This window comes from Alnus glutinosa, chromosome 10 (genome assembly GCF_958979055.1).
Source record: "Alnus glutinosa chromosome 10, dhAlnGlut1.1, whole genome shotgun sequence".
In the NCBI taxonomy this organism is placed as follows: Eukaryota; Viridiplantae; Streptophyta; class Magnoliopsida; order Fagales; family Betulaceae; genus Alnus; species Alnus glutinosa.
The window spans coordinates 19,763,608-19,786,133 of NC_084895.1; the positions used below are offsets into that span (position 1 = coordinate 19,763,608).

Consider the following 22,526-nt stretch of genomic DNA (forward strand, 5'->3'; position numbering starts at 1 on the left):
GAAATTAAATTTGGCTCGTTGAAAGAACTACAACACATGTTCATAGTTTTTTTATAGCACGTAAGCCAAATATCTTGATGTGACATAAATGTGAAAATAATTTTTAGTGTTTTGTATTTTAAGTTGTTTGTTAATATTTTTGTTTTGAAAAGAGAAAAGAGAAAGGAAAAGAAAACAACGTTACCAACAAAGCCAATATATTTTTTTTTTAACAAATAACATGTGCTATCATTGATACCAACAAAGCCAATATAAACATATGAATATGTTGGAAAATCAATCATTTCGAGTTCTCTGTTTTCTGTCATAGTTTATTCTGCATTATGAAAGTCTGGGATATGCTTACTTCATGAACATACATTGACAGACTGGAGCAGCAAATTGTCATTATATGTTAGGCCACAGAGTCTTAGTACAAATACAAGCAGTTACAAGAATTACTATGCCACAGGGACCTTGTCAAATCCTAGCTAATAAACAAACTAGTACAAGGTTTAGCCTCTAACAACACAAAGTACACAATGTCGTCGACAGTTTAACGCTCCGAAGGGCTCGGAGGCGGCTCAATATGATCGAACACATCTGTCGGGAAGTCGTCGAAGAAGCTGTCGGGGGTAATGGAATTGTCAATTTTTTCATTAGCACCAGTTCTACAACTTCCTACCAGTTCAAATAATTGAGGTCCAATGGAAAGCTGAGATCCATTTCCGAGACCAGAAGCGTCTAACTGTCCAAACATTTCAAAAATATTGGGGTCTTCAAGTCTGGCCAAGAGGTCCTGGCTTTCTGGTGAGAAGGTGAGCTCTGGTTGGAGAATAAAAGGGATTTGTGTTTGGGACTCGATGCATGATGGGTGCTTCTCAGCCGGGGAGAATTCATGATGAATAAGGTTTGTCTCCAAATTAAGCAACTTGGGGTTAACAAGATCTGGTAATGGCACCATTTTGATCAGGTCAGAGTTCCCAATGCAGGATGATGAGCATGACTGAGCCCTGGCCGATGATTCCTCCGACGAAGAACTGAACTTTTGAGCCTAAAAAAGATTAAAGAGTAATTATCCACCAACAAAAAGTTGTAATAAACCAATGTCTGTGAGAATGAACAATCCCCAATCAAGGTGGTGGGCAGGCTAATTTGAAAACACTTTTTAAGATAGCTTTTTTGTAGAGCTTTTTAGCAAAAAAACAAAAGCATCAACAAACAATACAAAACACTTCAAACTTTTTTTTTTTTATTTGTTTTATGTCTCACATTACAACCAAAAAGCAAGCGGGAAATGATACATGCACTATAAGTGCACAACTCCAAAGCACATTAGGGTGTGACCCACACATGTAAATCTCTTTCAATGTGCCTTGGAGTTGTGCACTTGTAGTGCACTTGTTGTAATTCTAGCATTTTCCAAAGCAAAAAGCACTGTCTAAAAAGTTTTACCAAACGAACTTTGATCAAGAGTAACAAATGAAAGTGCGACGAAAAATGGGTTTGAGCAAAAAATAAAAAAAGAAAAAAGAAAAAAATGGAAATTGTCATTTCTCATATCCATATAAAACACGAAAACCGGGCATTCTAAACTTCTGCAAATAATATTTAGTTTAAAAACTACATGAAAACACTTATGATTTTGGTTCAACATCCTAAAATCAAATAAATGTAACTTAAGAATTATCCAAATGTACCTCCAATGCAGGAAAACTGTTAGACCCTTGACAACAACCATGATAAGACTGAACCTCCCTTTTGATTTTCTGTGATTTGGAGGATGTCCCTGAAGTTTGCAGAATCCTTGCCAGCCTTTTCTGCCTGCTACTCCAAAAGTTCTTCACATCATTATCAGTTCTTCCTGGCAGATACGTCGCGATTCTCGCCCATTTGTTCCCAAACTGTGCCTGCAACTCAATCACCACCCTCTCCTCCTCTAGTGAAAATTTGCACCCACTTAGGGAAAGACACACACCCAAGCAAAAATCAGAGAAAATCTGTCTCAAATATCTTGGTTATACATCAAACAAGGCATTAAACATAGTATAGACAGCAATTGGAGAGAAACCAATGATCCACGTTTTCATCAAATACAACTACATCCATGGGAGATTCGCATAAGATAAATAGATACATAGACACATGAGTGCAAACATTGTTGGATTGGTTATACAGTAGAAAAGGTATGGAGCAAATATTGACAACAATTGGAAAGAAACCCATGATCAAGCTTCTAATCAAATGCCACTACATTCATGGCAGAACAGTTGCGTAGTTGCATAGACACACACCCCAAGCAAAAATGAGAGAAATCCATCACAAATAATCAAATATCTTGGTTATACATCATGCAAGGCATTAAACATGGTATTGACTACAATTGGAAAGAAACCCATGATCCACATTTTCATCAAATACAACTTCATCCATGGGAGAATTACATAGGGCTACATAGATACACCAGCACAAACATTGTTGGAAAGAAACCCATGATCAAGATTTTAATCAAACACCACTACATTCATGGCAGAACAGTTGCGTAGTTGCATAGACACACACCCCAAGCAAAAATGAGAGAAACCCATCATCAAAATTCTAGAGACGTACATATAAACGCACTTTGCATAAAAACAAACATGTATAGAACTAGCAATTAATGGTGGTGGTGAAGGCTTGCTTACTTCTTCAAATTGGGTCTAAGCTTATTGACCCAACGAAGGCGGCACGACTTCCCAGTCCGCTGCAAGAGGCCTTTGGATCGAATGGAGCTCCAGTCTCTGGGGCCATACTTCTTCACATGGTTTAACAGCACTTCATCTTCCTCTGCTTTCCATGGCCCTTTCCTTATACCCTCGTCTCTTTTCCCTTCCATCACTCTCAAAACTCCAAATATCTCTCATAAACACATACCCTTTTCACTGACTTTTTTGTCTTGTTTTTTTCCTTTGTTATCTCAATCGCTTCACTGGGTTTTCCCTGCTTCTGGTTCTTGACTCTCTCTTTCTCTCTTGTGTGGTGTTTTCCTTATCCTTGTTTGGAGTGACAGTTAAGACGGTTACTCCCTCTACGCTCCACGAAACAGCCCCACTTCCCCATATTTTTCTCTGGTTTGAAAGGTGGCACCTTATGAAATGACAGAAATGGCCCTTGTTTCAAATACGGCGCTTAAAAACAAGGCTTGAGTTAATATTATCCCAAAAATTGGATACAAATTCAAATTAGTTCTAAATTGAGTTAATTTGTTTTTGTTTTGTTTTTTCTTCTTCTTTTTCCTTTTATTTTTATTTTTATTTTTATTTTTTTTTTATTATTTTTTTTTTTAAAAAAAATTGATTATAAAACAAGACTTGAAAAAACAAAAATTTGGTCAGCCCAACATCTTCCTAATGGTTTTGCATTAAAAAATAAAAATAAAAATTCAAATTATGGCCCAAATCTATCCACTTTCAGTCTTTCACTATTTATGAGGAATGTTCAAGTTAGGTCAAATTTCACTAGTGACTGTTGTTTTCGATCTTTACTGCCCAGATTTAGCTAATGTTATTAAACAGAGTTTTAATAACGGTTACACTTATTGAATAGGGTTTTATGGTCATTCTGTAACCCTTGGATGCCAATAATCTATTAGAGAAAATAGTTGACTCACAATAAATAAATAAATAAATAAAGAATCCCGATATCCTTTAGAGAACCATAACTTACTATTTTTATTTATGTCCCGTGTCATGTGGTTGCCATGTCAAATTATTGGATTATTTGAGTCCGTTTTGAATTAGAGATTTCAAAACGTGTGATTTAAGAATAGTGGTTTTAAAACATGGAATTTGAAAATATAATTTTTGAAAACGCAGTTAAACATTTTGTAAAATCACAGTTTAGTATTTAAACTTCTGTATTTTTATTTTTTTAAAAAAACACACTCCCCTTACCTACAATTTGAAATTACAATTTTTTCTACGTTTTCAAATCTTAAATTTTTAAAAACCGCGCTTTCAAATTCAAATTACTTCAAAATTGAATTAATTTGTTTTTTTAATTGATTTTAAAGCAAGACTTGAATTTTTTTTTTTTGTCAGCCCAACATCTTCCTAATGGTTTTTCATAAAAAATAAAATAAAAATAATAATAATAAAAAAATCTATCCACTTTCACTATTTATGAGGATTGGTCAAGTTATCCCAAAGTTTACAAGTGATTTGTTGTTTTCAATCTTTACTACCCAACTTTAGAATGAACAGCTAATTTGTTTTACTTATTAAACAAAGTTCTAAGATCAGTTACACTTATTGAACAGGGTTTTATGGTCGTTCTCTAACCCTTGGCTACCAATGATCTATTAGAGAAAATAATTAACTTACAATAAATAAATAAATGAAGAATTTCAATATCTTTTAGAGAACCATAACTTACTATTTTTAATTATGTTAGTGTCACGTGGTTGCCATGTCAAATTATTGGATTATTTGAGTTCGTTTGAATTGGTGATTTTAAAAGTGCGATTTAAGAATAGCAGTTTTAAAAACGTTGTTAAGCGTTTTGTAAAAACGCAGTTTAGTACTTAATTTTTTTTTTTTTTTTTTTTTTTTAAACGCACTCCCCTTGTCTACAATTTGAAACTACAAATTATTCTACGTTTTCAAATCGCAATTTTTTAAAAATTGCACTCCCAAATAATACATTTTTTGTGATTTGATATAAAATCACACTTTTAGTAGACAAAATCGTTCCACCAAACGCACTCAAACTTTGTCCAGCTTTCTAAAGACATACAAGTTTCTTGTTGCAGAAGATGCAATTCTGCTGTTTTTCTACAGAACAACTTGCACATAAAACCTACAATGATAGCAAAGAAAGCTGATTCTTACCAATTTGGACTTACGCAAAGAAAGGGTACAGGATATCCAAGAAACTTTGAAAAAATCTGGTAAAAAATAACATTGAGAAGCTCCAGGCAATATGTACATACTGTCATTCTTGTTGTTTGTCATTTTCTGGTTAAAGAACCTGCTCCCATGAGTAAGACACGTATCCCAACATTCACTTTCTTTCTGGCAAGTTCAATAGATATTAAACTCAATACAATACAAATGTGACCAGGGCAAAACAGAGGCATTTCTTTTCTCCTCCATAAATAAAAGATCAGAGGCCATTATTGACAACTTCCCAAAAATGGTAAAAGGTTTTACAAAAATATAAAATTCCCCAACTAATCAGGTGAGTCAGCCTTCCTGCTATAATTAAACTGATGAAATATTTACATGAAGAGACTAAGATGGAGCACCACTTTCAGCCATTGCTAATCACAACACCAGCATCTGCCCCGTGTTTGGTGGCTCTGAAACAGTTCCTTCACCGGCCGTACAGTTGACACAACTAAAAACATTGGCTGGCAAATAACATTGTTATCAGATTCTCCATTTCCAGCACCCTTGTGAAATTTACACCAATCAAAAAAGAAGCAATTGAAGAATGCTTCTCACACGAGCCAGATTCATGAGCTGAAACCTGAGAAGGCCATTGTTCCCCGATGTAACTTGCCATACCAAGCAGCATCTTAGCTACAATTCTGTGTGTTCAGTCATCATGCTGCTAACTGCCTTTGCATCATGACCAACATCAGAATCATCTGCAATGTGATTATGAGTACTTTTCAATTCTATCCCTTCATTCTCCTTGATGACACCTGAAGTTTCAACCATATCAACCACCTGTGACTCAACAGGCAAGGATATAGATGCAGAGGTCTTGGGATCAGTAAGAGGAGTGCTACAAACTGTAGACCCAACATCATTATATGGGAGAACATTTTGATGGGTCACTGTGCATTGCACAAGAAACTCCCTACTTGATGGAGGACCATCAATGGATTGCGACTCCACATCCATCATACTCTCATGGCAATCTTTATCTAAGAGATCATCTTGAAACTGATTCCCGTCACTGGGAGCATCATTGAGAGGTAGATTCTTGCTTCCCGTATCAGTTAAAACTCTATCTCCATCCTCTGAAAAGACATTGCTAGCTACAACCTCATCAACAGAATACAACCTAGGTGGGGAAATACAGATGGATGATGGCTCAACATCCATCTGAGCACAAGGAATTTCTTCTCCAGCATTCTCACCACAAATTCCATTTCCGCTGGCAACCATATCAATCATTTCATTTTTTCGAACCACATCACCTCTAATACTGTCAGGAACATCATTTACATCCTCACAATTCTCATCATGAGCTGATACATCCTCATCCATACAGTTACTCTCATTTACTAACTCTTTATCCTGATTATTACAATCCATATCAACAGTTTCCTGCTCAATGTTATCTACAGTATGTTTCTGAATGGGATCTAAAGTAGGCTGGCTGCTATCTAAATCAACTAGTGCATTTAACTGCTTCTGTATACCAACTGCTAAAGAGACAGCATGATCACGAATCAAAGAATCATGGGGAGGGCAGTGTAGCAGGTCAATCAATGCCTTCTGGTACTGAAATAAGCTGATAGATGGCATAGTAGATCCTCGTTTACGGCATATGTTAATAACTTTTAACATATGCTCACACAAATTGCCCATTTCTGCCCAACTGCAATTGCAAATACCAAATTGCGAACCAGGATTCCAGACAACGTAAGCTTTATCTTGATTAAGCTGGTCAGCAACTTTTGCACATCTACCTTCTATGACAACATCAGAGTCTGGAATCTTTAATGCTTTGCGCCAAGATGTTAAACCACTCACCCACTCATCTCTCCAATATCGTGAAAAATCATCCTTCCCTGAGTACTCATCAAGCCAGAAGTAAGAATGCACTTTTGTACCCAACTTATCAACCAACCAATCGGCACGTTGATAAACACCAGGGTCCTTCTCATTCAAAAGCCTGAGCTTTAATTGGTTGTGGTAAAACTCCATTGCTGCGCATGTCTCCTGGCTGGCAAGTGGAAGAGATTTTAGCGCTGCAATCCATGCTCCTGATTCAGGAGAAATGTCTCAATTCAATAATAACTTACCAACAAAGAAAAAAAAAAAAAAACTACAGACTACTTTAGAGCAAGACTTCATAATTTTACCCTATACAATCAAGTTGATCTTTTACCAACTAAGATTGCTGACTCAATTGGGTGAGAATCATAGGACTGACCATATCCCCAAAAACAAGTACATAAATACATATACACACACACCCCATAGATTTTGATATTGATAATTAGATCAACATTAATTTCAGGAGTAATTCTAGAAGTCTCTTCCAATGGCCCAATGGTGATTTTAAAAGCCACCTCATTTTTGGAGGAATACAAGAGTGACACAAGAGGGACTTCTAGTATTACTCTAATTTTCGAAGCCCATAAATCATTTTGCAGGATATAGTCCATTCCAAGAAATGCTAGTAAATGTTGAAGAGCTAGAATAAGAGATACAATTCTTAGCTTCTCTCACACGAGGGAAAAAGAAATCCTCTATTTAGAAAGGGGAGACCAACCCATTCTCGGATACCATATTGCTTTAAAGTAATCTGTAAAATCTGACTCATCGATAAAATCATCCAATAGATCCTCAAACAAGCCAATGGTTCCTTGTCCTTGGCAGATTTTATCCACTGCCTGCCCAAGCCGTCTTGAAATCTCCACTAGCATCTCAGTTGCCAAACATTTCTTTACTAAGTTTTTATGCCATATATGACGGACCCGCCAAAAGCATATCAACACCGAGCACTCAAACACATCCCTGAGAATAATGCATAAGACATATAAATTCAACAATTCAAGCGAGTGCAATTTAAAAAATAAAAAGAAAGAAAGAAATTACAGCTTATCATGCTAAAAGGTTATGCTCCAGTACAAGAAGTTTTCAGCATGCTTATTATTCCAGACTGCCCAAGGCAAACTCATAAATTGGACTAGCAACCCCAAAAGAGGTTTTTGGTCAGTCCCTTTAGCGTGATCACACATTTGCCATAAGCAATTATGTACTCTGAAATTACTGAAGCCGCCTTTTCTTTTGAAAAGTAAATAATTATTTCATTTGAAAAGAGAATGCTCCAGTACACAGGAACTATATTAGAGCAACTCCTAAAAATCACAATCTAAAAGTCCAAAAGATCTATAGATTTCAAAGAAGAAATGAAATGAACACTGCCTAAGGTAGACATCTAATGACACAGTTCTGAGGAATAAAAATTTAATTGAGGTCAAGATATTACTGAAGCTACTTTTGAGCCATAGAATACAAGAGATGGAGCATCAACAAGATGATCTGGATCAACAAGCAGTTAAACCCTAAATTTAGCAGGTAGGTTAGATACAGGGGTGTCAAGGGCTCAATATTGCTTTAGATCTTGTGGATCCATTTAAGATAAAACTGAATCAAGTGCTTTGAAACAAACTAATCACGTTGTCATGTAACCAACTCTATAAGCCAATGCGATCCATGGAATAATTTTCTAAGAAAAGTAATTCTTCAAGCATATACTTAGCCACATTCTGTTTGGAATTTGAGTGGTAGATTTAGCACTCAACCTGATTGTAAGGACATCAGCTAGCGGATCATCCACAATGAACCCAGCCAACTTCCAAGTAGGATCTTTTGTGCGAACTCTGTTGTAAAGAGCCCTCATCCATCTATGCACATCTGAACTAGCAGACCTTGGTGCTATTATCCAAGCCACAGGAATAGCCTTGTTGTCTGAGTTGAATACAACAAGACTGTGAATGGGATGCTAGATCAATTTGCAGAGAGAGCATAGTTAGTTTCTCATGACACTAAGGACTTTACATGAACTTTAAATAAATAATGTAACTACAAAATAAAAACAGACCTTTAATTTGTTTGCTCCAAACCTTGAATCAGAAGCCAGAAGGCTGCGGTTGCCAAATCGAATCATTTGTTGCAACTGCCACTCTGTTTGAATGCCCAAAGTGATAGGTTCGGAATCAGAGAAATCTTCATAAAAGAAAACATGATCCTGGTGGCTCTCAACCCACATGCTGATGCTGACTGCATCATCTGCATCCAGTTCATATGTAGAACGTCGGATGCTCCTCTCCTGTCTCCGAACATACCGGTGGGTTAAAAGGTCATCACGGTTACAAGGCCCACCCTGTCTCTCTACTGATTCATTGTGTCTTTGCATTATGGTCTCCACAGAAACCCCAACATATAGTAGAGATAAGACACGCAAACGGAGGTCCTCTGAGATATATGGGGCAAACATAGCACGTGTTCCAGCAGCCTTCTTGTCCTGTGGACCATGGCATGGCAACCCCTTCTTATCTACATGCTTATCGTCGTCATATATGATGAGCGCTACTGATGGTTCAGCAATTAAGCGTTTCACGATAAAGTGGCAGGTGCACCCTCTCTTAGTATTTGGCCGGCCAGCATTTTTCTTCTTTGGGACATAAGTAGTCCTACTGGGTCGTACAATGCCACCCTTCCTGTGGTCATCAGGACCAAAAGAACACCAATACCTACGAAATCAACAGGATAACTTTAACTCATGATGCAGGCCCAGTTACTAGGAGCTGCTAAAGGGAAAAATTTCAACTTACAGAATATATTCAAGAATGCCATCAACTTTTGGCTTGTAAGCCATCTCTGGAGGCCGTCGCCGCCTTGCCTCAACATGAAATCTCGTTGGACAGTCTTTATTTGCTGATTCACCCCGAACAAAATCATCTACTCTAGCAAAGGGGATTAGAACAACTCTATTAGTTTTGTCACGCCAACCTTCCACCTTTGACCACACAAGGTCAGCAGAAGAAAACTCCAAGGTTGGAGGATTCTGTACAGGAAGGGACAGAATCTCATCCCATCTCGCCATCTGCAACAGTATACAGGCATACAGCATCAACTAGAATATTTACAGATGAAAAATAAATTAAAAAAATAAAAAGAAACAAGCACACATCGTCCAATTAATTAGGGGAAGACTGAATTTGTTCAAAGATGCTAACCATAAACCCAAGTTTAGAGACAATTAGACGGACGATACCTACGATAATATTAAAAGAAGTACAAACACCGAATTGAAACACATTGATACAACAAATCCGGAACCATAAGGAACCACAAGCAGATGGCAATCTTGTCAATGGCCCTCACATCAAGAGGAGATCATCCACCCCCACCCCCCCAATCCGGGGGCCCCAACAAAAAACACATAACAAAGGGTGGAGGGCAATATCATAGGTTGAATCCCAGATGGGTGTCTGAGTTGTATATTGACCTATCAAAAAATATTTTATATACTTAAAATCTTTAATCCTACGGCCTATAATATTTAACAAATTCATTGTAACAACCTTGTCCCATATTGGGAAGATGTGGAGTTGTCCACATAGAGTGGACAGTTTATAAAGATAGTCACGAGTGTTAAGTCCCACATTGTTTAGTTACTAAGTAAAACTGGGCTTTATAAAGAATTCGAGAGAAGTTCCAAATTGACTAGTCCTTTTGAGGTGATAGCGTAAATGTGGCTAGCACTTTTCTCTGGGTCGTTACATTCACAAATCTCAAAGTTTTCATAAAAAATCTGGTATATCAGAACAAAATAAGAATTCAAACCTCAAGCCAGGATCTAAGTATAAATCTGGTTGCAATCTTATAGAGAATGCTGCTTCTTATCACAGAAAAGAGTGAAAAATAAATTTTAAGCTAGGGTCCTAATTTAGCAGTTGAAGAGCCAAAACAACCACACAATTAGGCTGCCAAGTTTCAGCAACTGCTTTGTTCATCGTCTCGCTCCCCCCCCCCCCCCCCCTTTTTACTCAGGGATTTGAACCGCAACCAAACCCACTACCCCCATACTAATGGTGGAAATGCCATTAGGCCCAACTCTGTGATATGTTTTAGGGCTTGATGGTACCTTAAATGAGGATTTTCTTTCAAACTCAGGGCATTCACAAATAAGAACAGATTCAAGGAAACGTAGGATTTCCAACAATACCATCTAAAGAAAATCTGCATAATCATTCGAATTGGCTATCAAGAAAAAGAAAGAACCCAAAAAATTTCAAACAAAATTGCCCACGCCAACAAATTAAACCTCCCAAGCAATTACAGGTTTCAATTTTGTCGCGTCCCAAATGATAAAAACTCTGACAGCACAGCAAAATCTTTCATTTTCCTCTGCTTTTCTCACATTTTCTTGGTAACCAAACAGAGAAATTTTCTTTCAAAAGAAACCCTTTTGCAGATGAGTGAAGTAGCTAAACTACCACATAAACAGGAAGTGAGAAGCATTCCCATACCTATATTTGTACATATAAAGAAAGCTATACATATACCCATATTATATATACAGTATTTGGGTTTACCTGGTGAAGAAGCTTTTGTTGTTTTGTGGTCTCTCAGTCTCAGTGAGAGAGGAAACTAGCGGAGGAGGGCAGCGGGTAAACGGTGTTGAACCATGATAAGCCTCAAAGCCTAAAACCCTTCGGTGATGTGTTTTTCAGTCAATTTTGATCGGTTAATTATATTTTAATAATTTTATGGTAGTAGTCCACTTTTTAATTTTTAATTTTTATTTTTTGCGCTTTTAAGTGATTTTGATATTAAAATTTGAGTAATATTATATGCTATACGGCATCCCACTTTTATCACTAATGTAGCACTACCCATTAATTCAGTGAAATGAAGATAGAATGAGAATAATAATATATAACATTTCTTTTAAAATTTTGATTTTTAATCTCCATTCTTTTATTTTTCTCAAATACATACGAAAATAATTTAAAAATATAAGGAAAACTCTAAGATAAATCACTAAGTCGAAGTGTTATTTTGAATAACACCTCAAGCTTCTTCTTTTTTTTTTTCTTTTTTTTTTTTTCAATTTTAACTACATAAGCTTTTTGGGAATTTGAAATGGGTTGTTCCGTTGAATTTCCTGCCAATTTGCAATGAACGTCCGTTAGTGCCCATAAACTTTTTTGCCATATCAAATTAAAATAATAATTTTTTTCTTTTTTAAAAAAAAACAAACAAAGGGAAACCCCGTAGGAGCACCACCACTGCTGCCACCACCAGTAGATGCCTACCACGTGGATATATAGCTACATGCTTGAATAGATGCCAAATGGTGGAGCTTCATTGTGGATGTTTGGTTTGGCATCAAGTTAAATGAGCAAATCTACCACTATCTCAAGCCTTAGTAAGAAAACAAATTTAAGAGATAGCATTGATCAAGCTGTGTATTACCTTTAGCTGTATCATAATACATTCATCTCATGATTTGTTTACTTGTAAATGTGCCTCTGTGTGTATAGAGCAAATAGGCCCTAAATGCTTTGATACTACTTGTTGTATAAAAGACCACAATTATGACAAATAAGGCAGGACGATCGCACACAAGTCATGCCAAAGTTTAAGTGGTTTTGTCAATGTAAAGTACGTTCGCTGGCGGAGGCGATCACGAAGAAATTTACTATTAAAAATATAATATAAAATAGTAGAAAAAAAACAATCACTCAGAATCCAAAGTCCTAATACACTCAAATCTCACTATCACACAAATAGAGATTCTTCCCGGAAAGAGATGGTGTTTGGGCTAGTTCTCTCTTTTCTCTCTCTCAACAATCGGCTACTATGAAATTTATACAACCAAAGTTTCTGCTGATAATAAGTAAGACAAGTGGAACCAACTCATATCAGTTCCAAACTTGTCCAACGGATTTAACTTATCCAAATGGTTCTCATATTTACCAAATGAAAAAAAATTTCAATTTTGTGCTTTCCTTCATTAACAAACACAGCATAAAACTCAAACACCAATGCTTGTATTGTTTGAAATGTAATTTTCATTTTCGAAGGGTGCCATTACAAAAAGGATGACAGCAATTGAAGAAATGGCAAGAATGGATGTCCTTTGCAGCGATAAATTTATGTAAGTTACTATACCCAAGTTGATATTTCCTCCCCTTTTGCTAAATTTATAGTAATTTTAGACGTACTTATTAAGTTTGATTGGAAGGTTGTGGTGCTGATCTAGTAGAATGTCCATGCATGTTTAAACATTATCTTACAGGTGTATATCCACTTCTAGATCAGGATTCCTTACGGTTTTAAAAAAATTATAGATTCTTAAATTACTAAATTTCGGCCGTTTCTACTTTCTATGTATCGAAACGCTTGAAAAATGCTAGCTTTTAAAAAGGAGGCATGTTATAGTTGAGAATTGAGTATATCTTCGTTAAGTTCTTGCTTTTAATGTTGTAAAAAGCTTTGAGCCAAAAACTATCTGTGACAACCCATTTTTTCTTTTATTTTTATACAAAATGGAATAATCACTTTGGCATGACGATTAGTCACTAAGCTAACATATAGTACACATTCCATAATATGTACTTGATATATCAGAATATAACATATATGCAGCGAAAATTAAATCTTATAAAATTATCATATGTTAATTACAACAACGGAACCATACAATAGCCTATCTATTTAAGGCTTAATAAAAGTATTAATTAAATATTAAAAGAATGGTTGTACAAAATATGTGTCACATGCGACACAAGCCGTATAAATATAGTCTTTACAAAATATGGACTATCTTCGAGTCTGTGACATATAGCTATCGCGATGAGCTTTAGCCATAGTACCCCATATATAAGGCCACTAGGTCATCGTCTACATCCGTGGTACCTGCAGCTAAAGCATCAACATCTACACGGTCATGGTGTTAGTCAATCTCGTGGTGTTAGTCACGTTCGCATAGGTGAAAGTATGAGTTCACCAACTCAGTAGTATAAAACCCACTAAATTATCCATTTATAAGCTTATTTGAATGAGATTGCTTGAGTTGGACACATGATCGGATTTGTTCTCAACAGGAATTATGATAAGCTCCCTCACTCATGTGCTTCTGTTAGTTTTTTCTACTATGATGCAGTAAAATTTGAGGTATATATATACTACATTTGTCAGTGTATCTATAATTAGTACAATTAGAAAATTAATCTCTCTATTTGGTAATTCTTACATCTTGGCTGCAGTTATGGACTTCCATAAATTTTTGCTTGCTTTAAGGTAATTAAAACCCCAGTGGGACAAGAGCACAGGAGCCGTAGTTGAGTTTGTCCGACAGCATGAGCATTGATCACTTGTAAAAAAAACAAAGTGGGAACATGATTTTCAGCACTGATTTTCCTTTTTCCTATTTCAACCTTGAGGGATTGATCACTCGCAATGTCTACTGAAATTGCATAGATCGATGGAATTGTAATTACAGTTTGTAAGCATTTGATATAGAGTTTCTTTGGCAGTTCATTAAACATTAATAATTCAAAGTGTAATGAAATTATTCTTTGAACTCCTCTTCATGACTTTGCGTATCAGGTTGTAAATTTGCATGCTATTGAAGAAGGATTACTTATTCTGAAACTTTAATATGGATGTTGCCAAGATTAGTGTCGAGCTATGGTTCTTATTGCAACAGTTGATATAGAGCTAACTTTCGATTAGCGTAAAGTCAACATGCAAGTCAAAGTCAATTTAACAAGTTGTTGGTTATTAATTTAGAGTTTATTAAACTGTTAGATGACGACATGGAGTGTGAGCTAGATGTGAGTCGTTGTATAGATTATTGTTATTCTAGTCTTAATTAGTATAAATATTCATTTATGATATTGTAAATCATTCATTACGTTGAATATATAAGAAGAAACTCAAAGCTGTCAAATATTTCTCTAGCTTTCTCTTCGCTACAAAAAAAAAGACATTGTTTAGTGTCGTGTGAATAGTATATATTTTGGGCAATAAAGTGATACTATTTATTTGGTGTCACTTGAATAGTGTCGCTTTTGAAATGTTATTAATCATAGGGTTGGGACTCCAAATTAGAGTCGTTTTACTGTTCAAGCGACACTAAATAACATTACAAAAAACTTGGTATTTAGCCACATGCGACACTAATTAGCACTACAAAAAGCTTGGTATTTAGTCACATGCAGTTAGCCACGTGGGTCCCACGTGGTTAATCTGGTTGTCACTAAATGTCACTTAGCAACGTAGTATTTTATACACGTGATTACTTAGCCACGTGCCACTCACAAGTGGCTAAATGCATTTTATTTTATATTTATTTATTAAAAAAATGCACTTTTAACCACGTGGAAATAACCCACGTCGCTAACCACTTCATTTTCTTTTAAAAAAAAGAAGAAGAACATACTTTATTTTCTGTTCTTCTTCTTTCTGTTCATCTTCTTCTTTTCTTTTTTTTCTTTTCTTTTTTACCTTGTCGGAAACTTCTTTAAGGCTAGCGAAATCTTCCCCTTCCTTCCCCCATAAAATCCAATAGAAAAAATCCCCCAAAAATCATATGTCGACTCATTACCAAAAAATCACTTACAAAACACCAAAAAAATCACCAAAAATCAACAACAATCACCAACAAAAACCAAGAATCACCAAAATCGCCCGGTCGCCGGAAATTGGATTTAAAAAACCCAAAACAACAAAAATCCAGTCACTGGAAATCGCCCAGTCACCGGATTCGAACCCGACCATCAAACCAAAACAACAAAAACCCAAAATCAGATTCAAAATCCGGCCGATCCTCCGATCCTTGCATCACCGAAACATCAAGGGATAAGAGAGAGAGAGAGAGAGAGAGAGAGAGAGAGAGTATCTGTGGTTGACGGAGATCGGCGGCCGGCGAGAGTGAGTCAGCCGATCTCCCCGGGTGGTGGCGTGCGGCCGGGCTGGAAGGGGTGAGTGGTCGACGAGAGAGAGAAGAGTGAGAGTGAGACGGAATTTCTTAGAGAGAGACCGACGAGAGAGAAGAGAGTGAGAGTGAGAGTGAGTGGTCGACGAGAGAGAGAGAGAGAGAGAGAGAGAGAGAAGAGAGTGGAAGTGAAGAGAGGGAGATAGCATTAAATGTGAGGTAGCTTTTAGAAAGAAAACAAAAATTGAAACAATTAATTATAAAGTCAAATTTGAAATTTCAATATACCAAATGCGCACCGCACCGGTTTTTTAATTTTTTTTTTTTAATTTATATACCAAATAGCCACGTGGCAAATAACCCACGTGGCTAAAATTTTAATTTGAAAAAAAAATTAAATAATTAGCCATGTGGTTTATTTTCCATGTGGCCAATTGGCGACGTGTCCAATAAAGCACGTGGCTAATTTATAAAAAATTTCAAAAAAAAATTTGAAAAAATTTCAATTCCTAAAAAATTGAAAAAAAATATAAATATTTTAGATATGTGGCTTATTTACCACGTGGCTAAGTGGCGACGTGGCAATAATCCATGTGGCTAATTGACCTCTGTGTGGAGCAGAGCCAGCTAGACATCCGGGAATGCCTCAAGCACCATCATCAATCCATCAGTAGCAGTGATGACGAGGATGATGCACCTATAGCTGAGGCTACTTGATTTTTTTATTTTATTTTATTTTTTTTTTTTTTGTGTTTGGTTTTTATTTATTTTGAGACTTTTTTTTTTTTTTTTTTTTTTTTTTTTTTTTTATAATTTGTTAAACATTTTAACTCTTGGATATTTATTATTTTGTTTACCCTTGTCCAGCTGAGACATTTAGGGGGAGTAATTTATTTGTGGTTTTTCTAGTACTTTGTTTTACGCTTTGTCATTTTGTGACAAAAAAGGTTGAGTATTTTTTGATTTGGACCGGGATTGTATTTTTAACCGGACAAGTGTTTTTGTCCCAAAATGGCCAAAGGGGGAGTTTGTTGGTTTGTAATTGGCTGCATTCTGTTCGACAAAATCACTTTCATGTAATGATTCTTTTTATCAGGGGTTCAGTCATTTTCAGAAGTCTTCTTTTTCAGAGATATGTTTCTAGAAGATTCTGCACATATTTCAAGTCAGAGAAATCGAATCCCTTGCATCCCTTTGTACGACGTGATATTCCGTTCGAACGCTCAATTGTCCAAGCATCATCCGTTCGGACGATGAGAACCTTCCATTCGGACCTTCCTCTGTGTTGAGAACCTTCGAACTGTTCCAACTTGCATCCATCTGGACTTCTCAGCAACACGTCCGGACGCCTTTCAATGTTTGACAAGTTGAAAGATTTCTTTCCAAAACACAGATATGGGAAGACAATTGCACTCGTCCGGACGCTATCCTTGATAAGACAAGTTATGCATACAAAGTTCAACCATCTGGACGTCAGACTTCATGGTCTGGACGCTTAAGCCTTATACATTGAAATTACGTGCATCAGTTCAATTGTTCGGACGTCATACCTCATGGTCCGGACGCTCAAAGCCTTGATATGAAAATTACGTGTAGCTAAAGTGCAACCGTTTAGATGCTAGGGCAACACCGTCCAGATGCAACTCTATTCAGGAAAGAATTTCAAGCGAATTTGGAAAGCCAATCACACAATTGTTCGTCCGGATGCCCTCAATTACCGTCTGGACGCCGCCTAGGTAATTCAAGTCAGACGCGAATTTGGATTCTTGTAGCCAATAAATAGAGGCTTAGGCATGTTGTTTGTAAGAATTCGGTATTGAATTCCATAGAGCTTAGAGAGAATATTGTAAAAGTTATTGTGTTGATCCGATCACTCTGAAGCCGCTGCCAAGTGTTGTTGCTGTGCTGAACTGAAGTTTATCTTAGGGGTTGGCCCTAAGGTAAAGGATTCCATTGAAACCCCTTCAAGTAGGTGACTTGGTTGAGAGGCGTTCGTGTTAGGTTACACGTTAGAGTGCTAGATATGATCGCTGCATCGGGTATGTGAGTGTTACTGTCTATGTATTAGCTTTGTCTTCTGAATGGTGGATATCTTGGGTTTGGCTGTCCTAGAGTGATTTTTCTTTTAATTGAGTTTCCACTTCGTCAACTAAATATCTGTCTCTTTATTTTCCGTATTGTGATATTTTGTTGCACACTATTACACACACTTGTTAAATTAAAAGTCATATTTATTTTTCACAAGACAACAGCCTTGATACAACAGATAGAACACTGAGGTATCTTAAAAGTTATCCTGGTCAAGGGCTTTTCTTCAACTCTTCCTCTAAGTTCCACTTAAAAGCTTTTTGTGACTTGGATTGGGTGGGGTGTCCTGATACTCGTCGATCCATCACTGGGTTTTGTGTTTTCTTGGGTGAGTCACTTATTTCTTGAAAATCAAAGAAACAAAACACAGTTTCTCAATCTTCAACCTAGGCAGAGTATAGTTCCATGGCCTCAACAACATGTGAACTCATTTGGCTCTTTTCTTTACTAACGGATTTTCAAGTTTATCATCCTCAAGTTGCTTTACTTTTTTGTAATAGCAAGGTTGCACTACACATTGCTGCAAACCTAGTATTTCATGAACTCACAAAGCATATCGAACTTGATTGTCATATCATTCGAGATAAAATCCAAGAAGGTCTCATTCGCACCCTCCACATCAGTACTCAAGATCAAATTGAATACATATTCACGATGGCTTTGGCTCGAGGTCCTTTTCATTTGTTGAAGTCCAAGATGAATGCATTAGATATTTCTCTTCATCTTGAGGGGGAGTATAGAGCTAATTTTCAGTTAGTGTGAAGTCAACAAGTCAAAGTTAGTTTAACAAGTTGGTTATTAAGTTAGAGTTTGTTAAACTGTTAGATGGCGTGGGGTGTGAGCTGGATATGGGCTATACATATTATTGTAATTCTAGTCTTAGTATAAATATTCATTTCTGATGTAAATCATTCATTATGTTGAATATACAAGAAGAAACTCAGAGCTCTCAAATATTTCTCTTGTTTTAAAAAAGAAAAATATTGGTGTCGATCTTACGTGTATTCAAAGAAATACAAATTAAAAAAGGAATTTGGTAGGTTATTGATATTTCTATATCTTGCATAGAAAAAGATGAAAAATCAATTACTGTCAAGCGATTAAATTGTAAGAGCTCCATTGCTTAGAAAATCAAAAAAACAAATCAAATCTAATCATATGTAAGTCCATCTTTCACATTTAATGGTCAATTATCTCTAATGAGGGTGCATGGTTCACAATGGTCAACTGGACCAGATTATCATATGAATCACGTATCTTGATCTCTCCAAATCACATGTGCGTGATGTATGCATATATATCTTATGCAATTGTAAGAGGCATGATTATTTCGCTCAAGGCATTAAAGATCCTATCTTTTCTCTATTTCTTTCACATTTTCCCTTATGTTTGGTGACTGATTAGTATGGTTGGACAGTTAACATGAAAGAGAATCATGAAGGCAAGGTCTTGAGAGACATCCTTGGCGATTATTTATTTTGTGAAATGTTTTATCATGTTAGCTATTAATGCCAAGTTTTAAGTTATGAACGTTGTGAAAAAAAAAAAAAAACGTAAGGGTTTAATTTGAAGAAAAAAGAAAGTGTTTTGGTATAATGAATTTTCTATACAATGATCTTATTTGGTCAACGCATGTTTTGTTGTAATGTATTATGCAATGATGCACAAAAATGGACAAAATGATGCACTGGATCACCACCATCTACATAATTCAATTAAACAAATATGTTGATATCACTTTGTGACCAGAAAATAATGATTAATTTGAAAACAAACTATTATGTACAGAGCATATATAGAACTCTATTGGCCAAAATATAGACACTCAATGGATGCTCAAACACACAGATTTCCCACAATTTTTAGTGCTGAAATATCATAAACCACTTACAAAGTTGAAGATTACAAGCCATATATTAAGACGGGTAGGATATCACAAGTTAAGTAGGATTACAAAGTTCAGATGTCATGCATCCATTGCAACTAAAAGAAAAGCACTCCAACGGACACTAAACCATACATACTTCGAATCTACTTATTGTTAGTAGACCTAATGAAATCCCAGAGAGTGAAACCCAGGACAATAAGTCCAACAATAGTTGCTGTGCCTCTAAAAATATTGGGGAAATACTCTCTTTTCAGGATTGCCAAGATTTGATTCAAAGGGAACTCACAGTGGTCATTAAGCTTTTGGGTGATATCATCGAAATAAGAGGGTGTAGTTGCCACAATCTGATCTCCTAGTTTGTTAATTAGAGTCGCCACTTCAGCGTTGCAACCGAGGTGGTGAACAATGACCTTTTTATCAACAAGCAAATCCACATCTTCTTCAGTGTCAATAAGACGGTCCAATAGCAAAACATAACTGCAAATGTAAGTTTTAGATGGATAATGACATTGCTCCAAAGTCATGAGGTTTCGGAATATAGCTTCAGTATTGCGGTCTATCACAAGTTGTGGGAATTTGAAAATATGCATAGGGTATCCGAAGCACGCAAGTAAGCATGTCAAGCTCGGAAAGCAGATCAAGCAGGTCAAGCATGGTAAGCAAGGAACGAGGCATGACAAAGCGCAGCATGGAAAGCGTCCCGAGCACCCAGGGAGTCTTATGTCAAGTAAGCGTCTATCATCTTTAGCTTTGAATTCCAATCTTGCATCGTCAAGCTTTGTGGCACAGAATTGAGTACTGGACTCCCTTCGTTTTTTATTTTTGGATGAACCCATACATCCTTCTTCACGCCTCCACTGTTCCATTTTACGCGTCCAGTGCCTTTCCATGTCTTGTGGACAGAACAAATATCTTAGCAAATCTGTGAAATGCCTTAGTTCCTCACCGACTACGGACTGTTTCTTTTCATCATGGCTTTTAAAGTAATTGAGGGAAAGCTTGACAAATGGAGCATCCTGTTTCATCAGGTCCTTTTTGTGTTCCTCAACTTGTTTGCCTTCTTCGCGATGGTTGCGACCGGAAGAGTCATTGAAGGCAAACATATATAATTTCTCAAGAACAAAAAAAGGAAGTTGATTCTCAAGTAATAACAAGTCATAGTATATACCATTTGCCAGCCACATTTTACGTAGAATATAATCTTCTTCTTCTTCCGCTTTTTTGTCTTTCCTTTGAGACTTTTTTTCATCTTCTCCTTTTTCTCTAACCTTTAGGAAGAGCTCAATTATAAAGATGGCATCCAATAGAATCATTTTTACAAAATCCCTACTATCGAGGCCACAATCTTCTGAATAGCAAAGACGAATTTTTTTTTCATCGTTTTCAATGATATTTCGAAGATCCTCCTGGCTCTTCCTAGTTCGATCTAAGAAATTCTTAAAATATCTCTGTTTGTGCATTTCCATGTCTTTCAATTCTTCTCGGTTGTAATGAAAGGGGCCTATTGAGATTAGCTTAGGGGTGTAGGCTTCTTCATTTACCTTGCGCAGTAGCTTGGGAACCCTATAGATACAGCATTCCGGCCAATCCACAGCAGGCGGTTCCAATAGAATGTCAATTAGGGGTAGGTCTTGTGGAATGTTAATGATAAATTCTTCACCAACTGGGGGGTAGGCCATGATCTTTTCGAGCCCTCAAGTTTCTTTTCCTGGCAGTACTACTGACACCAAAATAAAGCAATACTAATTTTAAATTAATGTCGTTTGAACAACAAATGTCACTAATTTCACAAAAAAAAAAAAAAAAAAAAAGTACAGATGACAAAGAAAAAGATTCTTATCCAAACTCCCTCGATCACTCGTTTATAAAAATGGACGCAACTTCTTTCTTTTCCTTCACACCTTTCTTCTTGCAAATATACCGCAGAGCACACGTACAGCCCCTCCCTTGATTTTCTCGAGGCTTGGAGAGAGAGAGGAACAAAAAGGAAGTGCGATCATTACATTTAGACTGTCTTTTGAGTTTTGATTCTGGGTTGATTTGTTTTTGTATGGGTGATTGACCGAATAGGTATGATATTTACTAGAGAGGAAGGTTGGGTTGTGATGAGTGTAATTGGATAATAATATTAGAGTGAGAAAATGGGTCTAGAGAGAGAAATGGGCTGAGTACGTAGGAGAGTGAGTTTAAGAGAAGGGTGAGGTTGCAGAAGAAGAATTGAGGCGTGGAAAAGAAGAAGAGGAAAATTAAGAACAAGGGAGAAAGGGAAAGAGAGAACCTGAACGTGTTTGTGAGAGCGAGAGAGGAGGGAGAAATGTAAAGGGATCGGAAAAGAAAAACACAAATAGAAAAAGAAAAAGAAAGGGAGATAAATAAATAATTGAGGGATTTATACTAAAGAAGGAAATTAAAGGGTATGAATTTTTAAAAGGGATTTGACGTATTAAATTTAATTAAAGAGTTAGGTTTTAGATTTTTCTTTTTCTTTTTTTTTTTTCAAAATAATAGTATAGTTTCGTTTTTATGCCAGCAACACTAAAAATGTAGTGACGTTTAGTCCCCAACGACACTATTTGGTGTCGTTTAAACAGTAAATTTCGCAATGAAAAAGTTTGATCCCATGTTTAATAACGTTTAGTAAACGTCATAAAACGGTTAGTGACATGTTTTAAGCTATAAAACGTCTAAACAACGTTTTTTTTTTTTTTAAATAAATAAAATAAGGAATTTTTGAAAAAATGACAAAAAAAAGACTTATTTGCAACAAAATAATAGTTTGATGTATTAATGTGTCGCACTTGTTGGGGCTTTTTGTCAAAATGGTCGGTTGTTCAGAATGACAAAAAGACAACAAACTAAAGCAACAAAAAGACAAAAATAACTCTAAAAATGT

The 22,526-nt window shown here is 36.3% G+C and overlaps 3 protein-coding genes across 5 annotated transcripts; all 3 read right to left on the reverse strand.

Annotated features, from left to right (window-relative positions):
* Positions 1 to 535: 535 nt before the first annotated feature.
* LOC133879422 (transcription factor DUO1) lies at positions 536 to 2,975 on the reverse strand. The gene is made up of 3 exons (XM_062317996.1): positions 2,664 to 2,975; positions 1,680 to 1,938; positions 536 to 1,033 (listed from the first exon to the last, which is right to left on the reverse strand). The coding sequence occupies exons 1-3, from the start codon at positions 2,852 to 2,854 to the stop codon at positions 536 to 538; spliced, it is 948 nt and encodes a 315-aa protein (XP_062173980.1). The 5' UTR covers positions 2,855 to 2,975.
* Positions 2,976 to 5,072: 2,097 nt separating this feature from the next.
* On the reverse strand, positions 5,073 to 11,427 carry LOC133879743 (uncharacterized). 3 transcript variants are annotated; one of them, XM_062318499.1, is made up of 6 exons: positions 11,306 to 11,427; positions 9,539 to 9,810; positions 8,806 to 9,457; positions 8,507 to 8,706; positions 7,471 to 7,715; positions 5,073 to 6,958 (listed from the first exon to the last, which is right to left on the reverse strand). In XM_062318499.1, exons 2-6 carry the CDS (start codon positions 9,808 to 9,810, stop codon positions 5,541 to 5,543), a joined length of 2,787 nt encoding a protein of 928 aa, XP_062174483.1. In that variant the 5' UTR covers positions 11,306 to 11,427; the 3' UTR covers positions 5,073 to 5,540. The 3 variants fall into 3 exon arrangements, with proteins under 3 accessions (XP_062174483.1, XP_062174484.1, XP_062174482.1); XM_062318500.1 differs by lacking the exon at positions 11,306 to 11,427 and adding an exon at positions 11,050 to 11,185; XM_062318498.1 differs by lacking the exon at positions 11,306 to 11,427 and adding an exon at positions 9,944 to 9,984.
* Positions 11,428 to 19,776: 8,349 nt separating this feature from the next.
* On the reverse strand, positions 19,777 to 20,817 carry LOC133879145 (uncharacterized). Its single transcript, XM_062317689.1, has one exon. It carries the CDS (start codon positions 20,815 to 20,817, stop codon positions 19,777 to 19,779), a length of 1,041 nt encoding a protein of 346 aa, XP_062173673.1.
* Positions 20,818 to 22,526: the final 1,709 nt, after the last annotated feature.

Bases quoted from the DNA above. Each gene is read 5' to 3' on its own strand.
- LOC133879422 (XM_062317996.1), bottom strand. From the start codon at position 2,854: ATGGAAGGGAAAAGAGACGAGGGTATAAGGAAAGGGCCATGGAAAGCA. The intron at 1,939-2,663 runs GTAAGCAAGCCT...TCTTTCCCTAAG, and splicing joins CTTAGACCCAATTTGAAGAA to TGGGTGCAAATTTTCACTAG. The intron at 1,034-1,679 runs GTACATTTGGAT...AATCTTTTTTAG, and splicing joins ACAGTTTTCCTGCATTGGAG to GCTCAAAAGTTCAGTTCTTC.
- LOC133879743 (XM_062318498.1), bottom strand. The intron at 8,707-8,805 runs GTCTGTTTTTAT...AAATTGATCTAG, and splicing joins TTGGAGCAAACAAATTAAAG to CATCCCATTCACAGTCTTGT. The intron at 6,959-7,470 runs GTTGGTCTCCCC...CTCCTGAATCAG, and splicing joins AATATGGTATCCGAGAATGG to GAGCATGGATTGCAGCGCTA.
- LOC133879145 (XM_062317689.1), bottom strand. From the start codon at position 20,817: ATGTGGCTGGCAAATGGTATATACTATGACTTGTTATTACTTGAGAAT.